General features: G+C 38.9%; 1 protein-coding gene across 5 annotated transcripts in view; it reads right to left on the bottom strand.

Annotated features, from left to right (window-relative positions):
* LOC131941230 (1-phosphatidylinositol 4,5-bisphosphate phosphodiesterase beta-4) overlaps window positions 1–23,616 on the bottom strand; it is a 42,998-nt gene that overhangs the window by 1,219 nt on the left and 18,163 nt on the right. For 3 of the 5 annotated variants that reach the window (XM_059300327.1, XM_059300325.1, XM_059300330.1), the window contains 17 exons: window positions 18,043–18,135; window positions 14,445–14,590; window positions 12,738–12,912; window positions 10,294–10,378; window positions 9,749–9,821; window positions 8,393–8,496; window positions 8,162–8,264; window positions 7,853–8,017; window positions 7,434–7,533; window positions 7,116–7,220; window positions 6,038–6,177; window positions 4,105–4,192; window positions 3,767–4,004; window positions 3,618–3,690; window positions 3,220–3,395; window positions 2,972–3,073; window positions 1,390–1,534 (listed from right to left, as the gene is read on the bottom strand). In XM_059300327.1, the coding sequence (XP_059156310.1) occupies window positions 1,390–1,534; window positions 2,972–3,073; window positions 3,220–3,395; window positions 3,618–3,690; window positions 3,767–4,004; window positions 4,105–4,192; window positions 6,038–6,177; window positions 7,116–7,220; window positions 7,434–7,533; window positions 7,853–8,017; window positions 8,162–8,264; window positions 8,393–8,496; window positions 9,749–9,821; window positions 10,294–10,378; window positions 12,738–12,912; window positions 14,445–14,590; window positions 18,043–18,135 (2,111 nt within the window). The remainder of the gene's footprint in view (window positions 1–1,389; window positions 1,535–2,971; window positions 3,074–3,219; window positions 3,396–3,617; window positions 3,691–3,766; window positions 4,005–4,104; window positions 4,193–6,037; window positions 6,178–7,115; window positions 7,221–7,433; window positions 7,534–7,852; window positions 8,018–8,161; window positions 8,265–8,392; window positions 8,497–9,748; window positions 9,822–10,293; window positions 10,379–12,737; window positions 12,913–14,444; window positions 14,591–18,042; window positions 18,136–23,616) is intronic. The other 2 variants (XM_059300328.1, XM_059300329.1) reach the window with 2 other exon arrangements.

Below are 23,616 nucleotides of genomic sequence, written 5' to 3'. Positions count from 1 at the left end.
ACAGTCAATGTGTCTCAACAAATGAAGTCAAACACAGGTAAAACACAGTCAATGTGTCTCAACAAATGAAGTCAAACACAGGTAAAACACAGTCAATGTGTCTCAACAAATGAAGTCAAACACAGGTAAAACACAGTCAATGTGTCTCAACAAAACAGGTCAAACACAGTGTATCTCAACAAGTCAAACATTCACAGATAAAAATAACTTGAATATAGTAGGCCTTATACTTATACAGAAATATTTTAATCAAGCAGTCCATACCAAAATTAAAATCCATATAGAGATCTCCAGATACTTTTTACATCTTTTATATGCTCATTTTAAATCGGCAGAAAATAAACTAAACATTAATAAGGGCTCTTTTAAGGACTAAAATTCACTCAAGGTATCAACATATACACCGTCAATCAAGGTATCAACATATATGCCAGTAAATCTAAGAATGTTGCCACAAAAGTATCAAAGATAAATTAGGTGTCATTATTTGTAACTATTTTACTCAGTTTTAGCATCAAAGAAATCGGCACTCAAACATGTTCAAGAAAGAAAAGACTTCAACTTAAATAACATATACATTAGGGTTGGGCAGCATTATTATTACAACTTTTACACCCTTGCCCCATGTACAATGTCAAGGGAAAAGCCAACTTGTGTACACTTGTTCCACTGGAAAAATGTTTCCATATTACTATTACATGAACTGTTTACAAGTTTTCCCTTCACAGGTATAGTATACTTGTTGCAAGTATAAAAGGGGTATTAGATGTGGATTTATTTATTTTTGGAAAACTCAGATAAAATCCACTGTCATCTGTGGTTTGGACTACCTAATTTTATAGTTGGTACCATTAGTTTTGTTAGCTCATTTGTTACTAAAGCCTCTCAAAACCCTTTCCCAATCCCTAAGCTAAGGGAGGTAACCGCCGACAACTTTTCTTTGAAATTGTATTTAAATAAGTCTATTGTCTATTTAATTATTAAAAAGGCATAAAATATACTTATTAAATAAAGAAATTTATTATCTCAAAGAAAATATATAATTTAACATTTTTTTTTCTAATAGTATATATATCATTTAGAGTGAATTTTTGTGATGCAACATGTGGTCTGAGACCACCACGAACTTTTCTAAAAAGTTACGACGTTACAATATAGAATCTATTTAACTTTTAAAACTAAATGAAAACTACAATAATGCCAAAAAAAAAAACTTTTGTGCGAAAACAAGTGTAAAACTTTGTCTAACAACTTGACTTAGTAAACTCAGTATAAAATAATAACAAAAAATGTTAGAAACTTCAACAGAAACACGCTAGGTAAAATGAATGGCAGATGCGTCATGTGGCATTAGATGAGTTAAGATCCTGGTGCTGCAAGAAATTTTACCTTTTGATTTTCTGCCAAAGTTTTTTCTCTTTGTTCTAAATGAACTTTCTTCAAAGCTTCCACTTGGCGAGAGTGCTTGACAGCAAATCTTTTCCTTTCTTCAATAAACTTTTTAGTGTTGTTTTCATTTAACTCTCTGATTCTCCTGAAACCAGAAGTAGGTCAAACTCAATAGTAAGCAATCATTCAATCAGTGGTTCTTAACAGTTTGGACTGTACCCACCAGTTTCATATGCAATCATTCAATCAGTGGTTCTTAACATTTTGGATGTACCCACCAGCTTCATATGCAACCATTCAATCAGTGGTTCTTAAAATTTTGGATGTACCCACCAGCTTCATATGCAACCATTCAATCAGTGGTTCTTAACATTTTGGACTGTACCCACCAGCTTCATATGTAACCATTCAATCAGAGGTTCTTAACATTTTTGACAGTACCCACCATTCAATCAGTGGTTCTTAACATTTTGGATGTATCCACCAGCTTCAAATGCAACCATTCAATCAGTGGTTCTTAAAATTTTGGATGTACCCACCAGCTTCATATGCAACCATTCAATCAGTGGTTCTTAACATTTTGGACTGTACCCACCAGCTTCATATGTAACCATTCAATCAGAGGTTCTTAAAATTTTTGACAGTACCCACCATTCAATCAGTGGTTCTTAACATTTTGGATGTATCCACCAGCTTCAAATGCAACCATTCAATCAGTGGTTCTTAACATTTTGGACAGTACCCACCAGCTTCATATGTAACCATTCAATCAGTGGTTCTTAACATTTTGGACTGTACCCACCAGCTTCATATGTAACCATTCAATCAGTGGTTCTTAAAATTTTGGACTGTACCCACCAGCTTCATATGTAACCATTCAATCAGTGGTTCTTAACATTTTGGACTGTACCCACCAGCTTCATATGCAACCATTCAATCAGTGGTTCTTAACATTTTGGATGTACCCACCAGCTTCATATGCAATCATTCAATCAGTGGTTCTTAACATTTTGGACTGTACCCACCAGCTTCATATGCAACCATTCAATCAGTGGTTCTTAACATTTTGGACAGTACCCACCAGCTTCATATGCAACCATTCAATCAGTGGTTCTTAACATTTTGGACAGTACCCACCAGCTTCATATGCACATTCATCAAACCTTTCTTAATAGAAAAAATAATATAGGATTTTTTTCATTGTACATATTCTTCCAACCACTATTCTTTTTTGCTCGACATAGTATGAAGAGATTAAAATACTAAGAAAGGAATCACACGACATAGCATCATGACAGCGACTACTGGGCCATAATATATAAATAAAAAGTATGTTCAATGCACTAATCTGATACATGTTATCTCACTTTGGCACACTGTATTGCTGTGGCGCTGTCATATTTATTCTGTTAATGGCCTCTAGTTCTATGATCCACACAGACAAAATCCAAGCACTAATCATGTGAGTCGGGTGTGTGTGCCAAACCCCTGAGACTGACTGAATGAACCTATGGGGCCTGATCAAACCCAGGTTTACATTCAATGATCAAATAATCTCCACTAATTAAAAGAGGTTACTGACCTATCCCTTTCAAACTTGTTTTTAATGCTCTTGTCATTCAAGACAGTTTTGGTAGAGTCCATTGAGTGCTTGGCTTGGTTGGCTTTTAATTCTTTGTTCTCTCTGTAAGAAAATGGCAGCCAAACTAAGATAAGTGTAAACATAGAGCATATAACATGGCTTGTGGGCTCATCATTAGGTCTTGACTTGGGTGGACTCAGGGATCTTACATAGAGAGCAAAACTTGCAGGAATCAAAGTCAGCGTTACCTCTCCTGTTTGGCCTCTAATTCTGCCATCTGATCATGTTGAGCATCTTCCAACAGCTTGGCCAGCAGCTCATTCTGCTGAATGATGTGCTCCTTCCACAGCTCATGTTCCTCTGTCATCTGCTTGACCACCATCTCTGACCACTCTTTGGTCTGACAAACAACCAGCTCTTTCACCTGGATATATTGTCATGCCAAAGGTTAAATGGAGCTAAGAGACCAAGTTTAAAACCCTGCCCTCGGACTGACCTTGAGCCTATGGTCAGAGACCAAGTTTAAAACCCTGCCCTCGGACTGGCCTTGAGCCTATGGTCAGAGACCAAGTTTAAAACCCTGCCCTCGGACTGACCTTGAGCCTATGGTCAGAGACCAAGTTTAAAACCCTGCCCTCGGACTGACCTTGAGCCTATGGTCAGAGACCAAGTTTAAAACCCTGCCCTCGGACTGGGACTTGAGGTCTGTGCTGCTGTCCCTGGTGAGAAAAACAAATGCTGGTGTTGAAGTTGTTGAGTCGAGCTGACATGAGAGAGACATGCCTCGTCACTTACTTGTTTTTCTTGAGTTTCTTCTCCATACACTTTTCTGTGGCCGACTTCTCTTTGTCATGTGAGGCAACCAGCTTATCCACAACAGTGCAATGTGCCTTTTGCATCATGGACCTCTCCTTCTGATGTCTGCGTTTGAGAAGCTCCAAGTCTTTGGGCTGCTTACGCAACAACTTGAGATAGATTTTCTCAGACATGAGCTTGTCTCTTGTGATGGCTTCAAAGATCATCTCTTCTGGACCTGACAGGAGGAAACAGAGCAGCACACAGATCATGGACTTGATAGCCACACAATGTCCACATGGGAGCCTCAAGATATGCACAAAGTAAGAAAGAGTTACCTTTCCTTTCATCCTTCTTGCCAGCAGCAGTGCTAGACTGGGACTGGGACATACTGTTTGGGTTGGTGGACATTTGACCATTCTGTGGCTAGCAGAGAAAACACAATCTATCAAACCACAACACTAATGTTAATACATGAGTTTCAGCTAGGTTATCAGTTGGAGGAAACTATTCACTTGACCAAGTGAATCACTGATTCCTGTCAATCAAATCATCCTACCCTAGTCATCTAATGTTTGTAAGAGTCTGCTTCCTGACACTATTGGTCCAGATTTAGCCCAGGGCAGACATGCCTATTGCTGGCTACCAAAAGTACGGACTGCCATACATAAAAAGGGGAACTCATTTACATGATACTTACTTTGATAAGCAGAAAATAAATTATTAAAAAATTTGTTAAAGTTTTGGAAAAAAATAGATTTAAGTATTAAGTATTGTGTTAGGGAAGGCATGGCCTAGCAGTGGAGCGCTAGACTGCTAACCCAATAGTTTTGAGTTTGAATGCAGGTTTAAGTTAGTGGAACGTCCCTGAGTCCACCCAACTCTGATGGGTACCTAACTCACGTTAGGGAAAGTAAAGGCGGCTGGGCATAGTGCTGACCACATTATCCCTTTAGATGCCGAAGCCAAGAAACATATGAACTCCACTTCATCTGCCCAATGTCTTTGGTCTAAAGAAGAATCTTTACTTTTTAAAATTGTTTAGTACAGTTTACATATTTGATATCAACGCAGCATATAGATCTACTACTGTTTACTTTTTTTTAAAAACATGTGCCACTCTTCAATTAACTAGAACTAAAGTTGAATGCAACAACAATCAAAACTATCTGGATTTTTTGGTTTCTTTTCCAAGCCCATGGGATCCTGCTAGTTCCTGGCTTACTATGGATTTAATTTTGGCAGTAGGCCATATGTGACATCAACAAATGTTCATAAGCTATGGATTTGACATATATAGTAATGAATACATTCAGTAATAGTAGGCCTATTTGTATTATTTAGTAATATTCTTAGTTGGTGCGCTTAGAAGATTGATCTTTTTCCCTCCATATTTTATTAACTATAATTTATCATTAGAAATCCCAAAAAGAACAGTTATTTAGGTTTTATATGTTAATTATTTAGAATACTTGATAATATTGTATTCATATTTAAAGCTTAAGCAATCTTTGCAGCTGTTTTTTTTTAACGTGTAGGTAAACATTCAAACAAATACAAAGGGAAATAATTACATTTTTTTAAAAATATATTTTTTTTTTGCTTATTTTTGGAGATAGCTCAACAAATTTCGACAAGGGTGGAATAGTGGATGAAGATGCAATTTTTCATAATTTGGTGGGATTAGCGAGACAGTAGGCATGTGGGCCAGAGGCTGTTGGTCACCAATAATTAACCTTATACCAACCAGGGCATTAAAACTATTTTACTTCTCATTCAGCAGGGCAAAAAGACTGGACTTTTCAGCCCAGCACTTTTTAAAAAATCATTTTTAACATTAAAAATATAAAATAAAAAGCATTATACACAAAATTGGTCTAAGTTACAATAGTTACAATTAAAAAAAAATAATTCTTAACTTGAGGAAAATGATAGAAAATGAACCATAAGTGATATAACAACAAGAAACAACGTAAATAAAACTTTATTTCCCGCTTCTGCCGGTATCTTCAAAATGAGACTGCAGCTATAACGCGTAAATAAACTTACTATACATAGTTGGGTAACCGCTGGTGCACTGGACTGTACGGCACAAAAATTTGTTCGGGTGACAGCAGGCGCAAAGGCCTTTAAGGGTTAACTACCTAAATACCTATCATAAGTTGGTTATTTCTTTTACAGAACCTAGCAATAGAGAAAACAAGATTTTTTTAATAAAACTTTAAATGTTTTTCAAATGATACCCAAAAATATATTGGAGACAAATGTGACCTTGTTCATCTTGGCAAGTCTGCTGACTACTGGAACATCAGAAATATCTTTCTCATCTATCCCCATATCTTTCATGGCTTTCTCTCTCTTCTCAGCCTGGGACATTGCTTGTATAGGAGCTGACAGGGCATCCACAAAGTCTATGGATACAAAAATTCTTAAAGTCTATGGAACCCAAACCCAGCATATTTTCCATATGTCAAATTAAAAAAAGACCACAGATTTAAAAATATTCATATTACGTTTCAGTATCCATGAGAGATCTGTTTGTGAGACAACATATCAAATCAAGGTACATAAACTAAACCTAATTCCTTTACTTGGGTCCACATAGGAAATTAACAATAAAGGGGCATAACTATGAAATATATAGTACATGGGAAGTAACTATAACTAAACATAACATACTAGTTTACTAGTTAGTTAATATACTAACAGAGAAAGTTTATTCCAGATTTTTTTTTCCATTGGAATAAAGAGGTATAATAACTATAAAAATGTAGATTCAACTTCACTATATAAAAAGCTGCATTAGGTGACATGAGGAATGAAAGCATTTACGATGCAGAGGTCTCCAAACTTTTCATCTAGAGGGCAGCATTAACTATCAAATGTTAGTTCGGGGGCCAGTTTCTTCCATGCATCTCATTGGGGTGTCGGAGCCTCCCCCACTGGAAGAACGTCGCTCCCCCCACCCCAGCTCTTGTGTTACGTTCATGTCTTCATCCACACCTCTAATGAACACATGCAGTTGACAGGTGGAACAGTTGTTCAGCATTTCATCCATAGCATGTGAAAAATGGCGAAACTTGCTTGCATTTTTTTATATTTGAGTCACAATGTTTTCACCATTTTCTTCAAACCCAAAGGTACATTTTCAAATAGTTTTGAATTTATTTGGCAAAGTTCCTCAGCCACATCCAGCAAACATTTTTTTTTCCGTGGACAAAAAGATTTCCGCGGGCCGGATGAGAGGACCTCTCGGGCCACATTCGGCCCACGTGCCGTAGTTTGGAGACCCCTGTACTTTGCTATACATTAAGCTGAGTCATGTGATAACAATGATTGTACAACTTACCACCAAATTCTACAGGAACATATGTTTTCAAGATGATTCTACAAAATACAGTGGGTAATGACAGGGGGAAGTTGCCTTCTGTTCTCAGTGATATATGGCGATAACCTGTAGAGAATCAAACAGGTGGGGTGATCAAATACATCAACTACAAGCCCTGTACCAGCCAATTACATTCACACCAGAATGGAATCAGCAAGATTACAAAAGATTGTATGCTACACACTGATTTGGTGGATTGCCATTAATGCCCATTGCTTTAGTGCTACAGTTACCTGCTTGTACATGTATAATTTCTTTGGAAAAAAGTGCTATAGTTACCTGCTTGCAACCCATCCAGCGGTAGTATCCTCTGACCAATCAATTTACCCGTATCTTCAAAAACAGCTATTCTCAATACAGCAAGTTCTGGTAACACCACCTGAAAAAATATACACAATAGGCTTCATGGTATAACTAGGGTTGCCTACCTTTCTAAAGACAAAAGGTTCTTCATTATAAATTGGGTTGCCTACCTTTCTAAAGACAAAAGGTTCTTCATTATAAATAGGGTTGCCTACCTTTCTAAAGACAAAAGGTTCTTCATTATAAATTGGGTTGCCTACCTTTCTAAAGACAAAAGGTTCTTCATTATAAATAGGGTTGCCTACCTTTCTAAAGACAAAAGGTTCTTCATTATAAATAGGGTTGCCTACCTTTCTAAAGACAAAAGGTTCTTCATTATAAATTGGGTTGCCTACCTTTCTAAAGACAAAAGGTTCTTCATTATAAATTGGGTTAAGGCCATTGTTAGGCACAACCCTTGTCCGAAACTCGCGCCTGATGGTGTCTGTAGGCAGACCATACATGTCAACCTCCACATAGGTACCCACTTTCTTGTCTGATAAAAACTGGCCTGAAATCACCTGCAATCAAAGTCACATCAAGTCTTAGGGGATATTATTCTCTGCTTTAGCATAAGATACACATCAGTATTTGAATAAGGGATGTACATCATTAGGGTGTAAGATGTACTTAAAACTGATATCAAACTAGTCCTGCTGCAGTACCTGGACAGAGCAATGAGCTGCTATGACTCCATCAACTGGACTTTCTGAGAATGGGTCAAATGTCCTGTCAGGTCTCCGCATGAAGTCTGGCTTGAGCAGATAGCTAAAAACAATCACATGGAATTATTGGTGTAAGCTGAACACATGACAGTTGTATTAGAAACTTAAACACAGTTGACAGTCAAGTCCTTGAGCCCAGTCTGAGGTAGAAAGTGAGGAAGGGAAACTTACCCACAGTTGCCATTGTACTCAAACTTGCCCTGGTTCAGCTGCATGTTAATATCTGCTGTCTGGAAGTTCAAGGCCACCATTTGACAACCTGCATTCCAGAATATCTGAAATAGTTGCATCCAATGTTTAAACAAGCTGGTAACACCAAGCATGTGTATGCTAGACTGCAGTCTAATAGCTCAGCTCTAGAAAAGTTGCTGAGTCCACCCTGCCTAGTTACCAACTTACCTGGGGCAAAAAGTTGCTGAGTCCACCCTGCCTAGTTACCAACTTACCTGGGGTAAAAAGTTGCTGGGTCCACCCTGCCTAGTTACCAACTTACCTGGGGCAAAAAGTTGCTGAGTCCACCCTGCCTAGTTACCAACTTACCTGGGGCAAAAAGTTGCTGAGTCCACCCTGCCTAGTTACCAACTTACCTGGGACAAAAAGTTGCTGAGTCCACCCTGCCTAGTTACCAACTTACCTGGGACAAAAAGTTGCTGAGTCCACCCTGCCTAGTTACCAACTTACCTGGGGCAAAAAGTTGCTGAGTCCACCCTGCCTAGTTACCAACTTACCTGGGGCAAAAAGTTGCTGAGTCCACCCTGCCTAGTTACCAACTTACCTGGGACAAAAAGTTGCTGAGTCCACCCTGCCTAGTTACCAACTTACCTGGGGCAAAAAGTTGCTGAGTCCACCCTGCCTAGTTACCAACTTACCTGGGACAAAAAGTTGCTGAGTCCACCCTGCCTAGTTACCAACTTACCTGGGACAAAAAGTTGCTGAGTCCACCCTGCCTAGTTACCAACTTACCTGGGGCAAAAAGTTGCTGAGTCCACCCTGCCTAGTTACCAACTTACCTGGGGCAAAAAGTTGCTGAGTCCACCCTGCCTAGTTACCAACTTACCTGGGACAAAAAGTTGCTGAGTCCACCCTGCCTAGTTACCAACTTACCTGGGACAAAAAGTTGCTGAGTCCACCCTGCCTAGTTACCAACTTACCTGGGGCAAAAAGTTGCTGAGTCCACCCTGCCTAGTTACCAACTTACCTGGGACAAAAAGTTGCTGAGTCCACCCTGCCTAGTTACCAACTTACCTGGGACAAAAAGTTGCTGAGTCCACCCTGCCTAGTTACCAACTTACCTGGGGCAAAAAGTTGCTGAGTCCACCCTGCCTAGTTACCAACTTACCTGGGACAAAAAGTTGCTGAGTCCACCCTGCCTAGTTACCAACTTACCTGGGGCAAAAAGTTGCTGAGTCCACCCTGCCTAGTTACCAACTTACCTGGGACAAAAAGTTGCTGAGTCCACCCTGCCTAGTTACCAACTTACCTGGGGCAAAAAGTTGCTGAGTCCACCCTGCCTAGTTACCAACTTACCTGGGGCAAAAAGTTGCTGGAGTCCACCCTTCCACCCCTGGGATAGATCCGGCTCATTTGGCGCTTGTTGTAGCTATAGCAGTTAAGGTCAGAAGACCAGACTCTTCTTTCAACATTGAGCTAACATACTTCATCTGTCATCTAATTATTTCCCATCAAACATTAAAGGTACACTTCTAGATATTTTCACTAAATAAATTCCCTTAATAAATGACATCACTAAATACATTCCCCTAAATGACATTATCACTAAATACATTCCCCTAAATGACTTTATCACTAAATACATTCCCCTAAATGACTTTATTAAATTTGTTCCCCGAAATGACATATCAGTCTTTACATTTTTACCTCCCCTTTTACACTAAAGGGATGTGTGCTACACAACAACGCCATCTACTCAACAACTGTTGAATCAACTGTTTCAGTTTGATTCAGCTTGGTCTAAGTCCTGAATGCTGAACCTGGTCTAGGGCGAAATGTTGAGCCAGTTGACCTGAGTAACCAGCAAGTCCCACACTGTCTCACAAGCTAGCAAAGGATTCTTAACAAACTCTAGGGCTTGTGTCTTCAGGTACCCCAGGCCTGTGTTCTCATTGAAAGATGACATGTGGTACTGGATGTTCCGTTCTGTTGAAATATCAACATCAGTCATGTGTCAACTCTACACCAATCCCACATTGAAGAAATACAATATCAACATTAGTCATGTGTCAACTATACACCAATACCACATTGAAGAAATACAATACCAACATTAGTCATGTGTCAACTCTACACCAATCCCACATTGAAGACTTAAAAAAAAATAAACACCAATCATATTGTCAAGATGAGAAATGTACAGACCTGTACAGTGAGTAGGCCTATATGTCAGAGAGTTGCAACTGTACAGTGAGTATATGTCAAACAGAGAGTTGCAACTGTACAGTGAGTATATGTCAAACAGAGGGTTGCAACTGTACAGTGAGTATATGTCAAACAGAGAGTTGCAACTGTACAGTGAGTATATGTCAAACAGAGAGTTGCAACTGTACAGTGAGTATATGTCAAACAGAGGGTTGCAACTGTACAGTGAGTATAATATGTCAAACAGAGGGTTGCAACTGTACAGTGAGTAGGCCTATATGTCAGAGGGTTGCAACTGTACAGTGAGTATAATATGTCAAACAGAGGGTTGCAACTGTACAGTGAGTATAATATGTCAAACAGAGAGTTGCAACTGTACAGTGAGTATAATATGTCAAACAGAGAGTTGCAACTGTACAGTGAGTATATGTCAAACAGAGGGTTGCAACTGTACAGTGAGTATAATATGTCAAACAGAGGGTTGCAACTGTACAGTGAGTAGGCCTATATGTCAGAGGGTTGCAACTGTACAGTGAGTATAATATGTCAAACAGAGGGTTGCAACTGTACAGTGAGTAGGCCTATATGTCAGAGGGTTGCAACTGTACAGTGAGTATAATATGTCAAACAGAGGGTTGCAACTGTACAGTGAGTAGGCCTATATGTCAGAGGGTTGCAACTGTACAGTGAGTATAATATGTCAAACAGAGGGTTGCAACTGTACAGTGAGTAGGCCTATATGTCAGAGGGTTGCAACTGTACAGTGAGTATAATATGTCAAACAGAGGGTTGCAACTGTACAGTGAGTAGGCCTATATGTCAGAGGGTTGCAACTGTACAGTGAGTATATGTCAAACAGAGAGTTGCAACTGTACAGTGAGTATATGTCAAACAGAGGGTTGCAACTGTACAGTGAGTATATGTCAAACAGAGAGTTGCAACTGTACAGTGAGTATATGTCAAACAGAGGGTTGCAACTGTACAGTTAGTTTAATATGTCAAACAGAGGGTTGCAACTGTACAGTGAGTATATGTCAAACAGAGGGTTGCAACTGTACAGTTTGTCAAACAGAGGGTTGCAACTGTACAGTGAGTATGTGTCAAACAGAGAGTTGCAACTGTACAGTTAGTTTAATATGTCAAACAGAGGGTTGCAACTGTACAGTTAGTTTAATATGTCAAACAGAGGGTTGCAACTGTACAGTGAGTATATGTCAGAGAGTTGCAACTGTACAGTGAGTATATGTCAAACAGAGGGTTGCAACTGTACAGTTAGTTTAATATGTCAAACAGAGGGTTGCAACTGTACAGTGAGTATATGTCAAACAGAGGGTTGCAACTGTACAGTTTGTCAAACAGAGGGTTGCAACTGTACAGTGAGTATGTGTCAAACAGAGAGTTGCAACTGTACAGTTAGTTTAATATGTCAAACAGAGGGTTGCAACTGTACAGTTAGTTTAATATGTCAAACAGAGGGTTGCAACTGTACAGTTAGTTTAATATGTCAAACAGAGGGTTGCAACTGTACAGTGAGTATATGTCAAACAGAGAGTTGCAACTGTACAGTGAGTATATGTCAAACAGAGGGTTGCAACTGTACAGTTAGTTTAATATGTCAAACAGAGGGTTGCAACTGTACAGTGAGTATATGTCAAACAGAGGGTTGCAACTGTACAGTTTGTCAAACAGAGGGTTGCAACTGTACAGTGAGTATGTGTCAAACAGAGAGTTGCAACTGTACAGTTAGTTTAATATGTCAAACAGAGGGTTGCAACTGTACAGTTAGTTTAATATGTCAAACAGAGGGTTGCAACTGTACAGTTAGTTTAATATGTCAAACAGAGGGTTGTGACTGTACAGTGAGTATATGTCAAACAGAGGGTTGTAACTGTACAGTTTGTCAAACAGAGGGTTGCAACTGTACAGTGAGTATATGTCAAACAGGGTTGTGACTGTACAGTGAGTATATGTCAAACAGAGAGTTGCAACTGTACAGTGAGTATATGTCAAACAGAGGGTTGCAACTGTACAGTGAGTATATGTCAAACAGAGAGTTGCAACTGTACAGTGAGTATAATATGTCAAACAGAGGGTTGCAACTGTACAGTGAGTATATGTCAAACAGAGGGTTGCAACTGACCTTCGGCTACATCAAAGCCTTGAAATTTGACTGGCTGAGCATAGTTGACCATTGCGGAGAGGTAGGGGTGGATGTTGGTAGTTGCACCAGTGTAATGGTAAGATGACATGAGCAGAGCCTCTTCATCAGCTGTCAATGCTGTGTCCATAGAGTCTGTCTTTAGAAGCTCATCCAGCTGGAGAGACACAAGTCATTGCTCAATCTTCACTACTCACTACACCTATAGTATGCTGTGTTAAAGGGCCAAAAGTTTCCCATTTATACACTTACAGTCAAATAAATGATGCCATAGAGAAAGCTTTGATTGTATATTCACCTCTCCAGAACAAAGAGTTCTCATTCAACTGCACCTTGCATAAAACACCTACAAACATCAAGCTTTGAGTAGTTATTCCATTCATGGCTGACATTCATCATCAAATCCTACATAACATTTAGCACTTGCGAACATAAAAGCTAAGCACTGAGTTACTATCATAGATTGACTCACACAGTACAGCACTTTCAAACATTTTAAGATCCCAAATAATCATCGGGCCTTTTTGTTGTTGGTCCTTTTGTTTAGAGCCGCTCTGTCACGAGCCCTTTAGTTAAGATCATTTTCACTGGTTCTATTGTCACTGACCCTTTAGACAGCCTGAATATGTTCAATCTTGACCAGTTCATGGTGTTAGACAATGTTCAATTAAATACTTGTTTATTTAGGACAGTACAAATGTACTACACTATGGGTCTACAGGTTACCACAATAGTTCAGGTTACCAGAACTGTAAGAAAGGGACACAACTGAGTTTAGATTGTAGTCTTTGTTGTAGGTCCACAGTTAATGCCTTTTTACTTTCTCATATATACGAAGTATAGAGGAAGTATTGTAATCGGTGCAAAAAAATAAAATCTAGATTTTTACACATCTCAACGTTTTACACCTCCCTGAGTAAGAAAAACATAGTTTTGCAATTTTGTCTGTATGTCTGTGTGTGTGTATGTCTGTAAACATGATAACTTGGGTACTGTTACTGCTAGGTTGATGAAATTTCATATATAAGTATTATATCAAATTTGTAGTTTGGCTTCAACAACAGAGAAGTTGTGCGACTGAACAGCAAAGGTAGACCTACAGGTCATGTGACTGACGGGCTGTGACCTTGACACTGAGTGAGAATCACTGGGAGCAGAACACTTGGTATGAGTTGTTAGCATACACCTGTCTGACAGCAAGTGGTTAGCATACACCTGTCTGACAGCACGTGGTTAGCATAGTCTTAAGGTTTGAATCCCTCGCTACAGTCATAGCATGTCCACCCAACTCTAATAAGTACCTGAGTTACGGTATGGAAAGTAAAGGTGGTGAGCCCACTATCCTGTCATACGTCTAAGTCATGCAGTGGCATGTATTTGATGTATGAGCCCTACAATCATACCTCTTCCTTTGGCCCTACAATCATACCTCTTCCTTAGGCCCTACAATCATACCTCTTCCTTTGGCCCTACAATCATACCTCTTCCTTAGGCCCTACAATCATACCTCTTTCTTTGGCCCTACAATCATACCTGTTCCTTTGGCCCTACAATCATACCTCTTCCTTAGGCCCTACAATCATACCTCTTCCTTTGGCCCTACAATCATACCTCTTTCTTTGGCCCTACAATCATACCTGTTCCTTTGGCCCTACAATCATACCTCTTCCTATGGCCCTACAACCATACCTCTTCCTTAGGCCCTACTTCTTCTTTAGCTTTCTTGCTTATTTTGACACTTGTTTTCTTGATCTCTGAGTCTGAGTCCAGACTGCCAGTGTTGGCAAGCTCAGGGTGGGCTTCAGTGTCTGTATTCTTGGTACTTGGCGCCAGATCTGAAACAGTCAACTCTAGATGATGGCACCTACACATGTCAACCAACATGACAAACATGCTAACAACATGGTGCTCATCTAGAAATAGAGTTTGAACATTTCTCACATAAGCATAGCTGACAATACTATTGAGTGAGTATATCCCAGATGAGCATAGAATGACACAACATGTAGGCTGACTAAGACGGGCTGTTTCTACAATGCTTGTTTAGGCCAGTAACTTCAAGTAGCCACTAGGATTCTAGATCTGAGTTGGCTACATTTGCTCTTCAATGCCTAGCTACAGTCAAACAAAACTACTGGAATAACTAATGCCAGTTAGTCACTAAAAACTGCCATTCAATTTAATAAAGCCTCTGAAACATTTGTAATTTAATGTTGAGCTTCATTCAAAATGTATATTTCATTACACTGTAAGACTAAATAGCCTACAATAACAATACTACATGTGGCATATTTATATTTCATTACATTGTACGACTCAATAGACTACAAAAACATAACTACATGTAGCATATCTGCTTGAAGCAAAGAGCACATAGAGCATTATGTAGCAGCCTAAGGACAACAGACATTTGAGTAAAGCTAATTGCCTGATACACAAGCAGTTGATTGCCTGATACACAAGCAGTTGATTGCCTGATACACACACAGCTGATTGCCTGATACACAAGCAGTTGATTGCCTGATACACAAGCAGGTGATTGCCTGATACACAAGCAGTTGATTGCCTGATACACAAGCAGGTGATTGCCTGATACACAAGCAGTTGATTGCCTGATACACAAGCAGGTGATTGCCTGATACACAAGCAGGTGATTGCCTGATACACAAGCAGTTAATTGCCTGATACACAAGCAGTTGATTGCCTGATACACAAGCAGGTGATTGCCTGATACACACACAGCTGATTGCCTGATACACAAGCAGCTAATTGCCTGATACACAAGCAGCTAATTGCCTGATACACAAGCAGGTGATTGCCTGATACACAAGCAGGTGATTGCCTGATACACAAGCAGGTGATTGCCTGATACACAAGCAGTTAATTGCCTGATACACAAGCAGGTGATTGCCTGATACACAAGCAGCTGATTGCCTGATACACAAGCAGGTGATTGCCTGATACACAAGCAGTTAATTGCCTGGTACACAAGCAGCTGATTGCCTGATACACAAGCAGGTGATTGCCTGATACACAAGCAGTTAATTGCCTGATACACAAGCAGTTAATTGCCTGATACACAAGCAGCTAATTGCCTGATACACAAGCAGGTGATTGCCTGATACACAAGCAGTTACTTGCCTGATACACAAGCAGCTGATTGCCTGATACACAAGCAGCTGATTGCCTGATACACAAGCAGGTGATTGCCTGATACACAAGCAGGTGTTTGCCTGATACACAAGCAGGTGATTGCCTGATACACAAGCAGGTGATTGCCTGATACACAAGCAGGTGATTGCCTGATACACAAGCAGGTGATTGCCTGATACACAAGCAGGTGATTGCCTGATACACAAGCAAGTGATTGCCTGATACACAAGCAGGTGATTGCCTGATACACAAGCAGGTGATTGCCTGATACACAAGCAGGTGATTGCCTGATACACAAGCAGGTGATTGCCTGATACACAAGCAGGTGATTGCCTGATACACAAGCAGGTGATTGCCTGATACACAAGCAGTTAATTGCCTGATACACAAGCAGGTGATTGCCTGATACACAAGCAGGTGATTGCCTGATACACAAGCAGGTGATTGCCTGATACACAAGCAGGTGATTGCCTGATACACAAGCAGGTGATTGCCTGATACACAAGCAGGTGATTGCCTGATACACAAGCAGGTGATTGCCTGATACACAAGCAGGTGATTGCCTGATACACAAGCAGCTGATTGCCTGATACACAAGCAGGTGATTGCCTGATACACAAGCAGGTGATTGCCTGATACACAAGCAGGTGATTGCCTGATACACAAGCAGGTGATTGCCTGATACACAAGCAGCTGATTGCCTGATACACAAGCAGGTGATTGCCTGATACACAAGCAGGTGATTGCCTGATACACAAGCAGCTGATTGCCTGATACACAAGCAGGTGATTGCCTGATACACAAGCAGGTGATTGCCTGATACACAAGCAGGTGATTGCCTGATACACAAGCAGGTGATTGCCTGATACACAAGCAGGTGATTGCCTGCTGGAGAGACAAGACCATCTTCTCCTCTACCTGCTCTTATGTAAAGTTGCTAGGCCTCAAGCTACAGTAAAGTTGCTAGGCCTCAAGCTACACCTATGTTGTGAAGCATGAAGACAGACATGCAATCAAAAGATAATCTTTCAGCTCATCTACAACCATGATGAAGCATGAAGACAGACATGCAATCAAAAGATAATCTTTCATCTCATCTACAACCATGATGAAGCATGAAGACAGACATGCAATCAAAAGATCATCCTAGGCCTATAGCCTTCTTGACATTAGGTTACATGTTGTTAGTTGCTTCAGTTAGATCAGCCAGCCAGGACACATTTAGAAAACATGTGAACTGCCTGGTTGTCCAAACTGTGTAGAGAGGTCAAAGGTCAGGTCAGATTGTTGATGTCAAACAAAGCTATCACTTTCATTACTTTCTGCTATGTATGAAGATAGTAATGTTACAGTGGTTGGGACATGTTAATGTTACAGTGGTTGGGACATGTTACAGTGGTTGGGACATGTTAATGTTACAGTGGATGGGACATGTTAATGTTACAGTGGATGGGACATGTTAATGTTACAGTGGATGGGACATGTTAATGTTACAGTGGATGGGACATGTTACTGTGGTTGGGACATGTTAATGTTACAGTGGATGGGACATGTTAATGCTACAGTGGTTGGGACATGTTAATGTTACAGTGGATGGGACATGTTAATGTTACAGTGGTTGGGACATGTTAATGTTACAGTGGATGGGACATGTTAATGTTACATTGGTTGGGACATGTTAATGTTACAGTGGTTGGGACATGTTAATGTTACAGTGGATGGGACATGTTAATGTTACAGTGGTTGGGACATGTTAATGTTACAGTGGTTGGGACATGTTACAGTGGTTGGGACATGTTAATGTTACAGTGGATGGGACATGTTAATGTTACAGTGGATGGGACATGTTACTGTGGTTGGGACATGTTAATGTTACATTGGTTGGGACATGTTAATGTTACAGTGGTTGGGACATGTTAATGTTACAGTGGATAGGACATGTTAATGTTACAGTGGTTGGGACATGTTACAGTGGTTGGGACATGTTACAGTGGTTGAGACATGTTACAGTGGTTGGGACATGTCACTGAGTTGATAACTGCTAGATGAATGTAGGAGAGTGTTACAACATAGAACAACACTGACTAGAGCAGTAACAGAAGCACTACACAATGCTGTGAGAGGGGGTGTGTACCAGAGGTTTTGGTTGTTGTGGTGCTAGTGCTAGGGGTGACTTCTTTTATTTGTGGGGTGCTGTCGATGCTGCTTGCGCTATCAGCATCATCATCTGAGGAAAATAATATAACATGTCACTGGTAGTACTACAATGGGGGGGGGGGGGGGGCAGACATCTGATACTATATAGGGGAATATGTTATTGGTAGTATAACAATAAGGGGGGGGGGGGGAAATCTCAGATCTGATCCTATATAGGGGGAATGTGTCATGTGGTACAATATAGGGGAACATGTCATTTGTGGCACAGTATAGAGAGAATGTCATTTGTGGTACAGTATAGGGGTAATGTCATTTGTGGTATAATATAATAAGGGGAACATGTTATTTGTGATACAGTTTAAAGAGAACATGTCATTTGTGGTACAGTATAGGGGTTATATGTCATTTGTAGTACAGTATAGGGGTAATGTCATCTGTGGTACTTAGGTGTGGAGACACCTGTAAGTATTTGTGTTGGTCAGTTGGACATGTTTGATAATACAAATGAGATAAAGTGTGTGGTAACCACAAGAAGGTCTAGTGAAGTAGTCATTCAACTACATGGTTTGTTGAGTCTCTCCCATTCTAGTGAAGTAGTCATTCAACTACATGGTTTGTTGAGTCTCTCCCATTCTAGTGAAGTAGTCATTCAACTACATGGTCTGTTGAGTCTCTCCCATGAGCTCTTTATGGAACACTTGAAATGAATCATAGAAAATAAAAGAATGCTAAAACAATCTTGATGGCCTCCACTATGTATGTGTCATAAGAATCCTGGCATTTCATTCACTGGTCAGAAAAAGGTCAGAGTGGCTTCCCATATTTTCTCTACTTCATGCAATCACGCACTGATGCAAAACTTTTAATATAATAAACCATTATTTTTAAGATACTGTCAAATATACAAGAGTCTTTCTCTTTCCTCAGTATAAGGACTGATCCAGCCAAATATTGTATTCAAGATTGTTTCAATAAAAACAACATTTTGCCTTCTTAATGTCAATGGGTCAATGATTTACAATAGTTTTTGTGTGTGAGTATTGGGCTTTTTCCTGCCATTGTAAAATTTAAGTGGGTAGACATGGATGCATTTTCCATTGTATGTGAACCTGATGCGCTGCTCAGAATGTGTGAGGAATTTGTCTCTTTATTTTTTACTCTGTTCACATTTTGTAATGTGTTGATATTTCATGTCCAGAATGTAGTTTTGCTTTATTTCCTGAATCTATTGTCTTGTATTTCTAGGCCACATGGTAATATAGTTGTGTTAAGGTAATTTTCCTAAACAGTGATTTGAATGTGTACTTCATCATCATCATCTTTTCCCTTTTGTACCCAACACACATGGAGCTGCCACAGAAAGCTCCTTCCACTTTTGTCGGTCTCTGGCAATTTTTTTGGCATTTATTTTTAAAAGTTTTATTGGTTTTAAAAGTTTTATTGGTTTTATAAGTTTTATTGGTTTTAAAAGTTTTATTGGTTTTAAAAGTTTTATTGGTTTTAAAAGTTTTATTGGTTTTAAAAGTGTTATTGGTTTTAAAAGTGTTATTGGTTTTAAAAGTTTTATTGGAACTTACTATCCTCAACCATGTATATGTCGATATATTTTAGAGGGGTGACCCCTTTTTTTAAAAAAAATTAGGTGACCCGCGACCTCCATAGAATAAAAAGTCAAAATTAGTAGGGAAATGAATAAGATTTTCTAGTATAATTTCAATTAAAATAATATATGATAACTTTTAATGTGATGGGTGAAACTGCACGCTATTCACTTGCCTCAACATTCGCAGATGAGTTTTTATTTACGCCAAACTCATGTCATTCTCCACATTTAATTTACCTTATTGTTTTGTTTTTAATTGGAGAAGTATTGAAAATCCACTCTTGCAAAGATATGTAGACACTAAAGGAACTAAAACTTAAAAGGCAATCTATGTGGCGTTTGGGTATGAATCATTGAATGGTGCATACTAGACCAAAATAGTGTGAGCAGGTTTTCATTACATATTGTATGTGCCACAGAATCATTTCACAAATCCTAAAATTCATCTTGTAATTTATTGGGAATGCTGGCAACATCAAGAGAAGCAGAAAATGGCTTACGCGTCAGTGTAGTTGTCTTCTTCTTTCTACTCAGGGAAATAACGCTGCAGTTTGTTTTCAAGAGATTCAAGATGCCCAGAAATCTCTTTCAAATTTTTTTTATCTCACAATCAGATACATCTACCACACAGCAGAATTTCCAAAAAATGGCAATATTTCCACGATTTATTTTCTTTGCTAATTGAGCAGATTTGATAAAAATGCCCACATTATGATGAAAAGAGATAGTATTCGTTTCTTTTCCCTGAAGCTTTTCCTGTTCGAATATATCTGCTAGGTATGATACTCTCTCTAGCCTCTCTTTGTCATTAAAGTATATCAAAAGGTCTTGTTTCCCTTGCACTTCCTAGAACACTTGATTTCATCTTTCAATTCTAAAACATTATTCACAAATTTACTATTGACAGCCAGCGTACTGTAGTGTAGAAAAGCAGAACTTAGTGATCAGAATTCATGTCTTTGCACATTTCTTTATAAAGACGGGTGTTTAGGGCTCCAAATTTAAAATAATTTACAAGATTTATTATTGAACTAGGCATACTGCCTAGCTTCGCTTAGGTTTTCAAAAACATTTGAGATTTTGAATACTTAATTATTTAGTGACGGCTGAGGTGTGGAGTGCTTAAATTTAAACAGTAATGCTAATTTTAGAGAACATGTTGTTGTTGTTCTTTGTTGTTTACAGTCCATTTTCAGAGAAAATATTGGAAAGTTCTAAATGTATGACTAAAATGGAATTAGAACTACAGAGGTTCCATGTAAAGTATATCTCATAATTTATATTACATTGACTTTTAAAATTAATTAACTTATTTAATTAGGATACGTACCTTAATTAAAAACTTAATTTTTACATAAACAAATGCTATACTTCGTCATTTTCTGTTTATGTTTAAAATAGTATACAATTGTTTGAAAAATAGTTATTTTAAAAAAGTTACCTCCCTTGAAAATTGAACGTATGAAGTATGTCTTTGTTTACTTTTTTTTACAAACAATTGTTTATAAGAAAATACTTCATCTGGACAAATCTAATGACCCTAAGGTTTTTTTTCGACGGGAATAAAGTTTTTTGTTATCCTCCGGGGTCGGTCTACGACCTAACAAAATATTAGGGAGATCGTTTGTCAATTTATTTATGATATCTTATACAATGAGAATTTCATTCGCGGTCACTTTTTAGCCCTCGTCGAGTGCTTTAAGTCTGACCAACAGTTTTCCCATAGAGTCATCTATAGAGGTGCATGCAAAGAAATAGAGGTTGAGTATCCTAAAATTTATGTCGAAATTACTGTTTTTCCCATAAAATACAAAGATTATATAGGGAATAACGACTGGTCAGTTTTGACCCATTTCCAGATTTTCCCCGGAAATGGCGAGTTTTTTCTGACACCCCTAGGTGTTCTCCTACCACCTCACAAAATTTCAAGGGGGGGGGGGGGGGGGGGGTCGTCGGACGAAAGTTTTTTTTGTAAAAGAGCTGATATAAAGAGAATTTCACTCGCAGTCATGTTTTAGCCCTTGTCGAGGGCTTTGAGTCAAACCGACAGTTTTCCCTAAAGGCCAAGCCATTTACCTAGGAGCATGCAAAAAATTAGCCAGATATACTGAGTTTAAGTACCCTAAAATCTGCGTTGAAATGACCCTCTGTTTTTCCCATAAAATACAAAGATTATATGGGGAAATACAACTGGTCAGTTTTGACCCCTTTACGAAGTTTTCCCAGATATGCCGAGTTTTTTCTGACACCCCTAGGCGATTTCCTAACACCTCACAAAATATCAAGGCGGGTCGTCGGACGAAAGTTTTTTTCGTAATATAGCCCATATAAGGCGACGGTCAGTCGAGGTCAGTTTTGACCCCCTCTCAGTGGACTTTTTGACCAACCGTCACCGGCCCTCGTGTTCTATCGCCCCAAGGCACCATCTTGCCAAATTTGACACGCCTGCGGCGCCGGGAAGTGCCCTATCGGACATCTGACCACTTTGCTTTAAATATATAGATTAAGTGCCCCTAGCAAAGGAGTCAGAAGAGTCTAGCTGGCGAGAGCACAGTTGTGAATAATGAGGTGGATTCCCCTTGATTAAGGAGCTAAATCTTTTACTTTTTTCTGGAAGCATTGATGGCTAACCATCCGTACAAACCCCATAGCTGTTGTACCATTTTAATCCTCCAGTTTCAAAAAACTTATTTATTTGTTCCATGATATCTCCACTTTTTGTAGTAGCTTCAAGTTCAATACAAAAAGAAACACTTCTTTGATTTCATCTAAATGAATATATTTCAAAAAAGCAACTGCAAACTTGAACTCACGTCTGTTGATTCATCAACTTGAAAAGCAAACAATTGTGAAAGCTTGATTTCATTCATATAGTAGTATTATTAGACAGATATTTGTTGCATCTTTTCTGCACTGGAATCCCCAAGAATTAATTTCACCATCTTCAACATGCAGAGTTTGATGAGATTTTCTCCTATTCGGTGAGGTTTTTTTTTTGCTTGGCAATTTCTAATGCGACTTCATATGATGCTTGCACTAATGCTGTGTTTCCTTCATTAAAACTTCCTGTTCAATCAAGTCTCTGACTTTGCAACAAGCTTCATGCCGATGAAAAAACTTTAGATCTTTTTTGGTGTGTTCTGAATGACTCATCTCAAAATGACTAAAAAAAATCTAAGAACTTCAATACTCTGTTCATGTTTTTAAAACGTTAGTTAGAAAACAAACCCTTGCTGGAATCACGACTATTCGTATGATAAAGCTAAATGGGAATAAATAATAAACTTAAAAAGTTAGAAAAGTATATAGAAGTATTTTGAGGAATCATTCTCTCTTTGGTCTTTGAATATAAAATTATTCAATTTTTTAAAATTGGTTTAGTCTACCAGTTGCCCCCCCCCCCCCTCCCTTCAGAAAGCCCTTAGAAACCCATGTTCTAAAGATTGGTTCCCATTTTTTTTCTAGAAAAAAATGTGTTAGTTGTCTTTTAAATCTAGACTAAGGTCACGAGATTAAGCACAAAAGCACGGCCGCCTGATAGCTTATATCCCTAGAAGGTAGATTACCTTGGTAGGGCTAACATCCAATGCCAATCAACCCAGCCACTCATCCAACCTAAAGCATGCACCATGTCTGAGCATGTCAAGTCAGTTAGTGAGGGTGGGAGTGGGATGTTTTGACTGCATGTAATACACACAAGGAATTGTTATGAACATTTGATTTTAGTTAATTGGAGGGACACACAATTAAGCAGAAAGAAATGGTAATGCATATTTGATTTTAAAATGTGCAAGTCACTCTAAGAGTGCAGTAAAAAAACAATCGTGCATTGATTGAATCAAACACTAATGATCATTAAATGAAATCTTTTCAAGTCAACCAAGTCTCATTCAAATTGGGAACATCAGCATGTGAAAGCATAGGGCATCATTCATTTACACACAGAGG

The sequence above is a fragment of the Physella acuta genome, unplaced genomic scaffold (assembly GCF_028476545.2).
Source record: "Physella acuta isolate Inbredline_101_S28 unplaced genomic scaffold, ASM2847654v3 ptg000353l, whole genome shotgun sequence".
Classification (NCBI taxonomy): domain Eukaryota; kingdom Metazoa; phylum Mollusca; class Gastropoda; family Physidae; genus Physella; species Physella acuta.
The sequence above is the reverse complement of the archived record's forward strand: the minus strand, read 5'-3'. Positions and strand labels throughout refer to the sequence as shown.